Source organism: Sinocyclocheilus rhinocerous, unplaced genomic scaffold (genome assembly GCF_001515625.1).
Source record: "Sinocyclocheilus rhinocerous isolate Xijiao unplaced genomic scaffold, SAMN03320098_v1.1 scaffold366, whole genome shotgun sequence".
Taxonomy (NCBI): Eukaryota; Metazoa; Chordata; class Actinopteri; order Cypriniformes; family Cyprinidae; genus Sinocyclocheilus; species Sinocyclocheilus rhinocerous.
Window position 1 is genome coordinate 1,074,371 of NW_015660877.1, and position 6,566 is coordinate 1,080,936.

Genomic DNA, 6,566 nt, shown 5'->3' on the forward strand with positions numbered 1-6,566 from the left:
AAAAAAATGTGCCCCCAAACTTTTGAACAATAGTATGTTTGTAATTTAATTTTATAAACTTTTCACCTTGTATCCTGTGACATGCCTATCTAGGGCCGAGCACAACTACTGAGACCGAGACTGTGGCTAAATATGAGATTATGGATGGAGCACCAGTGAAAGGTGAGCAGCTTCTCCACACCATTTTCTGTATCGTTTTGTAAGGATATAAATGTAGATGAGTCTTTTAAAAAGGTTACTTCTACAGAAGACACAGAGTACTAATGCCAGAACATACATAATGGGCCTCATTCATGAATCACGAACAGAACAAATTTCTGTGTAAACCATTCGTCAAACCTTTCGTGCATGAATCATCACATTCAGTTCAATGCAGGGTTATTGAAGTAGAATCAACTAAGTTGCCAGTTTCATTACTGACTTTTCCTCCCTATTGGTCTAAAAATGTATTTCTAGGTGAATCCATTCCTATTCGCCTTTTCCTGGCTGGTTATGACCTTACAGCCACAATGAGAGATGTAAACAAGAAATTCTCTGTGAGGTACTTTTTGAACTTGGTGCTTGTGGATGAAGAAGATAGGAGATACTTCAAACAGCAGGTACAGTTGTAATCAAATTTACAGTATGAAAAAAAATTATATAAAATCTATAAGAATTATATAAAAATTGTACTTTCAGTGTCTCTTTGTCCAGCAAGTTGAATAGAATGATTTGTATTATTTGTAGGAAATAGTTTTGTGGAGGAAGGCACCAGAGAAACTGCGGAAACGGAACTTCCATCAGCGCTACGAGTCACCTGAGCCTCGGCCGAGTCTCTCTGCTGAGCAGCCGGAAATGTGAGCGGGGTCTGGAGAGCAACCAGCCAGGGACACGCGTACCTCTCAGTGACCAGTCGCAGGAGAGGAGAACATCTTCCACCGAACATACATGCAGATCGCTGTTCACATGGTCACCCCTCACAGCTTATGGTGATAAACTGTGCCTGATTTGGCTCTGCCCTCCCTGCCATCTACAGCAAGCAATCTGTTAGTATACAAGGACACTTTTTAGAAAGCACTGGAAACAATAATGTAAGTAATATAGCACATCTTCAAGGTTGCACGCCTCCCTAGATGAAGAAATGTTTTTAAAAGTGCACTCACTGGTATCCTCTATGTTCCACATCATAGAGCGGAAACATAGACCTAAACACATTTTAAAGAGCTTTCTCATGCATGCTAGCTGGTGAATCTGAGTTCATGGTAACAGTTAATAAAGTGGTTACAACTGTTTGTACCACATGTCTACTGTCATACCCCACTCCTGGTACCATGTATTATTCAATAACCAGACAAGAAACCAATATAAAGAGGTATTACTGGTGCTGGCGTCTTCATTCCACGTGGAACATTCATCATATACAAATTACCACACCTCTCCTTAGCAAATGCACTTGACTTTAGATGTAAACAAGAAATTCTCTGTGAGGTACTTTTTGAACTTGGTGCTTGTGGATGAAGAAGATAGGAGATACTTTAAACAGCAGGTACAGTAGTAATCAGATTTACAGTATAAAATTGAATTATCTATAAGAATCATATATAAAAATCGTGCAAGGTGAATAGAATGCTTCGTATTTTTTGTAGGAAATAGTTTTGTGGAGGAAGGCACCCGAGAAACTGCGGAAACGGAACTTCCATCAGCGCTACGAGTCACCTGAGCCTCGGCCGAGTCTCTCTGCTGAGCAGCCGGAAATGTGAGCGGGGTCTGGAGAGCAACCAGCCAGGGACACGCGTACCTCTCAGTGACCAGTCGCAGGAGAGGAGAACATCTTCCACCGAACATACATGCAGATCGCTGTTCACATGGTCACCCCTCACAGCTTATGGTGATAAACTGTGCCTGATTTGGCTCTGCCCTCCCTGCCATCTACAGCAAGCAATCTGTTAGTATACAAGGACACTTTTTAGAAAGCACTGGAAACAATAATGTAAGTAATATAGCACATCTTCAAGGTTGCACGCCTCCCTAGATGAAGAAATGTTTTTAAAAGTGCACTCACTGGTATCCTCTATGTTCCACATCATAGAGCGGAAACATAGACCTAAACACATTTTAAAGAGCTTTCTCATGCATGCTAGCTGGTGAATCTGAGTTCATGGTAACAGTTAATAAAGGCAATGGGGTCAGTTTAAAAAAAAGTTCAAGAAATGTAATGGCACCCAGCCACACTGTATTTGCAATCCACTTAAACGTTGTAAAACATTTCTATTTAACTTATTTAGCCATCTTCTCTTTTTTTGTTTTGTTCTTTAAATGCTCCTTATGTTAAAGGAATTCTGTCTTTGAAATAAAAAAGTATGTGTCTATATATAAAATATTTAAAGAGGTTTTGGACTAGAAGCTTTATAAAACTAGGGCAGTTTGTGTAATTATATTGGGCACATGTATTCAACTTGTCAGCCCAGTTTTGAATAACACACTGGCTTCGTAGTAAAAGAGGGCCACTTAGTTTTGTGATCCTAATTAGTTTTGTGAATTTCTGAGATGATTCGTTGCTATTGATTGCTAAATATCATCTCTGCTGCAATTACATTTCATACTGTCTAAATTGTTAGACACCACAGAGAAATGCTGGAATTTTGTTGTATCCTTTGCATGTCATCCTGCTATAATGTTTCCTATCACAAGGGGATGTTAACATTTTTTTCATTGTTGCAAATGTGCTCTTGCATATTTTAAGTGGTTTGTGAATTGAATGTTTATTTGGACCTTTTCATTTTGAAACTGTTTTTGATTTCACTCTAAAACAAATGTATTCTTTTTTTTTTTCTTTTTTTTTTAAACACACTACATTACTCATGGAAATGTCTGTGTACAAAGCCATTGAGTGCCCCAATGGAAAAGACATGAGTGTTTGGAGAACTGATTGAATAGTTGTGCTACAGCAACTGAGTCATTGGTACATCTTGAAAAATTGTACATATTATCCAGCCATAGTTTTGTTTATGTGCCGATGTCCAATAAAAATGCAAGTTTATACTTACAGCTACACTCTTTTTTTTTTTATTATTATTAAAAATATCAATGTCATTATTGAGAGGTGCTAAAAATCCATCTTTCAAACACCTATCGTGGTGATTTATACATGAGCTCTCGGGACGGATTTCGCGGGAAATTCTGTATATACGTCATTGGCATGTGCGTGTCACGTCATATTCATAGCAAAGTCATGGTGAATATATTTTTTGTGAATATATTTTTCACAGTTACAGTCTGCTGTTTTCAACTAGATAATGGTAGTAGATCAAATCTTTCAAGCCTTAGTGATATTTGATTTGTGAGTACATTAGTCTGTTCTTTTCAATTAATAAGTCAAACCAGTTCGCACAGAGGTATTACTGGTGCTGGCCTCTTTATTCCACGTGGAACATTCATTTTATACAAATGACCACACCACTCCTTAGCAAATGCACTTGACTTTATACAATCCATTACTGCCACCTAGTGGACTAAACATCCCACTCATTACACTAAGTAGTTTTCGTTTATGCCACTTTCCAAAAATTATTAACCTTCAAGATTTCAAATGTTATAGCGAACGTATTCTCTTGATATCACAGTCTATAATACACTCGTAATCTGTTCCCTAAATTTTTCTAATCTTGACTTTAACACTTGACTCAATAGTGAAATAAAAATACAGGCATTACTTCGGGCACCAAAAAATCTCGGGTCCTTCTGCACGTTTTGTCACTGAGAGGAACTTGACCTCCTTGTCATCATAGGTGCTGGTACTGTTGCTGTAACTAAACAGTTTATTAACATGAAGTTTATAATATAAATTGTGCGACCGTGACTGTCCATTTTTATTATTCTTTTCGACCAAGTGCACTCTAAAAATGTCGGTACATCGCTGTGTTTACTTATTGTCGCGCTCTCACATCCGATACCGGGTATGTGCTAGCACAGCTGCTGTAGCAAACAACACTACACTGCATCCAACAAGAAGGACATTTGAAAATGTATCTAGTAGACATTCATCTTCAAACAGTTCTTCAAGACCCCTGGACACATCCCTGTTTGTACCGCTCACCGTCAAAAGCGATGAAGTCGCGGACGGCGTAGTCGGCGAGGAGTTGACGCAACCGCTGGACAAAAGTAAAGACGGTGTTTATTAGTGTTATGTTATTAGTATATAATCGATTTATAGATGATTCACTTTAAGTTCTGAGCATTCATATTTGCATCTGAATGTATCTTTAATATACCTCAGTCAACATAATTATATGAAACTAAACTATAGATTTGACCATGCAGATGAAATTAGAATACTCGATTATAACTATTATCAGAAATACATCTGATCGTTGTTTATTTATCCGTTTTAACAGGTGAACTTCTGAAGGTACTGAATAGATTCTACAAAAGAAAAGAGATGCAAAAACTGGCTGCTGACCAAGGGCTTGACGGTAAGAATCATGGACCCATTATTACTACATGATCTTACATAATTAACATTGTATTTGTCAACCACACCCATCACACTGTGTTATTATAAAGGCACGCCCATTTAAAAACTATGCACATAGAAGTATGTCAGGAATACTACTGTATTTTGTTTGTTACAAAGCATTTTTGTGATCGTTGTATATTTGTTCTTCAACAGCTCGTCTCTTTCATCAAGTGTTTGTCAGTTTTAGGAAATATGTGCTGGAAATGAACTCACTAAATGCTGACTTGCATATTATTCTTAGTGACATCTGTTGTGGAGCTGGTGAGTATTTACATCAGATATACTAAATTGTCAATATCCATTAGAAAACCCCAAATCTATAATTCTCCTTTCCTCATTCCAGGTCACATAGATGACATTTTCCCATACTTTATGAGACATGCCAAACAGATTTTTCCTATGTTGGACTGTATAGATGATTTACGCAAGATCAGTGACCTACGGGTCCCAGCAAACTGGTACTGAGAGTTTCATCCACAGATTTTACAGATTTCTCATCTGCACTTTCTAAAGTTTTATTGCACAATACTGTGAATTAGTCATTACACTTTTACATATTTTTTTACCAATACAATCTTCTGAACATGATAAATGTGTTACAGGTATCCAGAGGCCAGGGCTATTCAAAGAAAGATTGTTTTTCATGCAGGACCCACCAACAGTGGGAAGACCTATCATGCCATCCAGAGATACCTAGCAGCCAAGTCTGGAGTTTACTGTGGACCGCTAAAGCTGCTGGCCCATGAAATCTATGAGAAGAGTAATGACGCAGTGAGTTTCATTCCTCAGACTAGGTTATTTTGGTTTTTAATGTAATTACACATTAGTTGTGAATGTTAGAGCTGCTATGTATGGTTTCCTATTAGGGAGTGCCATGTGATCTGGTCACAGGAGAAGAGAGAATATTTGTTAATCCAGAAGGAAGACCGTCTGGCCACATTGCCTCTACCATAGAGATGTGCAGTGTCACAACTCCATGTGAGTATAGAGAACATGATCGTTTGAACCAGTATGCGATACCTGAGTTTATTTTGAATGCTGATAGTAATCTTAGGGTGTGTTCACACTTGTCGTGTTTGGTTAAATTAAAACGAACCCTGGTGCGACTGCTCTGTTAGTGCGGTTCGTTTGGGTAGTGTGAACGCTGCCATCCGAACCCTGGTGCGCACCAAACAAGCGGACCGAGACTGCTAAAAAGATGGTTCTCGGTCCGCTTCCAAACGAACTCTGGTGTGGTTCGAATGAAATATGAATGCAACACGGACCAAATACTTCTAAACGAACCAAAAACAAGAAGTAATGACAAGATGCGACGCTATGCGACATGATTTGACGACACAGAACGAGCGGTGTAACCAAAACAAAATGAGCAGAGGGCAAACGTGGAGCAACGATTAGGTAAAGTGCCTTTTATGAGCTCTTCGTGAGTTTACAGGTGGTGAAAATAACAACATAAGTACACGCAGCAATGAGCGCGCTTAGTCTAGCAGACGGCATTAGGTGTATTCGACTTAAAGCGACTTAAAACGTATCACTGTGCCTTTAGGTTCAGTATCTTTAGGTTCGCTGTCAAAAATGCCAGTGTGAACGCTCAGCGGACCAGGACCAAATGTATCTTTTTCTTTTTTGGTCCGAACCAAACGAACCAAGAGAACCGAACTACAAGTGTGAACGCACCCTTAAGCAATGTAATGAAAATGCACAATTAAAAAGAACAAAGATATATTAAATAACAGTAAATATTAAAAAATGATTTTTTTTTTTTTTACTTGACTGTTCTTTAATTGTATATTGACTGTAAAGCTACCTTTTGAGCTTATGGAAGTATACTATATAACTAAAACATATTATTAAAGGGTTAGTTCACCAAAAATTGAAAATTAGCCCATAAATTACTCACCCTCAAGTCATCCGCATGCGCCGCTCATAAGTGACGCATGCGGAAGCACAGTGGAGAGATCAAAACAAAACAACAGTCACTAATTAGAAGTACAAAACGAGGATTTGTAAAGAAGAATGTCGGAGGATTTCGATATAAGCCAAGAGGAGACTGGTTTTCCTTTGCTAAAGT

At 38.3% G+C, this 6,566-nt stretch overlaps 2 protein-coding genes and 1 long non-coding RNA gene across 3 annotated transcripts in view; all 3 read left to right on the forward strand.

Annotated features, from left to right (window-relative positions):
* Positions 1-80: 80 nt before the first annotated feature.
* LOC107725435 (vacuolar protein sorting-associated protein 26A-like) lies at positions 81-1,251 on the forward strand (the record flags this gene model as incomplete). The annotated part of the gene is made up of 3 exons (XM_016534677.1): positions 81-162; positions 457-599; positions 727-1,251. Coding segments are annotated over 3 exons (339 nt in total), but the record flags the coding sequence as incomplete, so codon positions are not given.
* Positions 1,252-1,441: 190 nt separating this feature from the next.
* Positions 1,442-2,875, forward strand: LOC107725480 (uncharacterized). The gene is made up of 2 exons (XR_001638121.1): positions 1,442-1,525; positions 1,626-2,875. It is a non-coding gene; the product is annotated as an uncharacterized LOC107725480 (long non-coding RNA).
* Positions 2,876-3,697: 822 nt separating this feature from the next.
* LOC107725491 (ATP-dependent RNA helicase SUPV3L1, mitochondrial) overlaps positions 3,698-6,566 on the forward strand; it is an 8,950-nt gene continuing 6,081 nt past the window's right edge. Inside the window, exons 1-6 of the mRNA XM_016534765.1 lie at positions 3,698-4,140; positions 4,374-4,451; positions 4,649-4,756; positions 4,839-4,953; positions 5,098-5,266; positions 5,362-5,473. Of these exons, the coding sequence (XP_016390251.1) occupies positions 3,882-4,140; positions 4,374-4,451; positions 4,649-4,756; positions 4,839-4,953; positions 5,098-5,266; positions 5,362-5,473 (841 nt within the window). The 5' untranslated portion in view covers positions 3,698-3,881. The remainder of the gene's footprint in view (positions 4,141-4,373; positions 4,452-4,648; positions 4,757-4,838; positions 4,954-5,097; positions 5,267-5,361; positions 5,474-6,566) is intronic.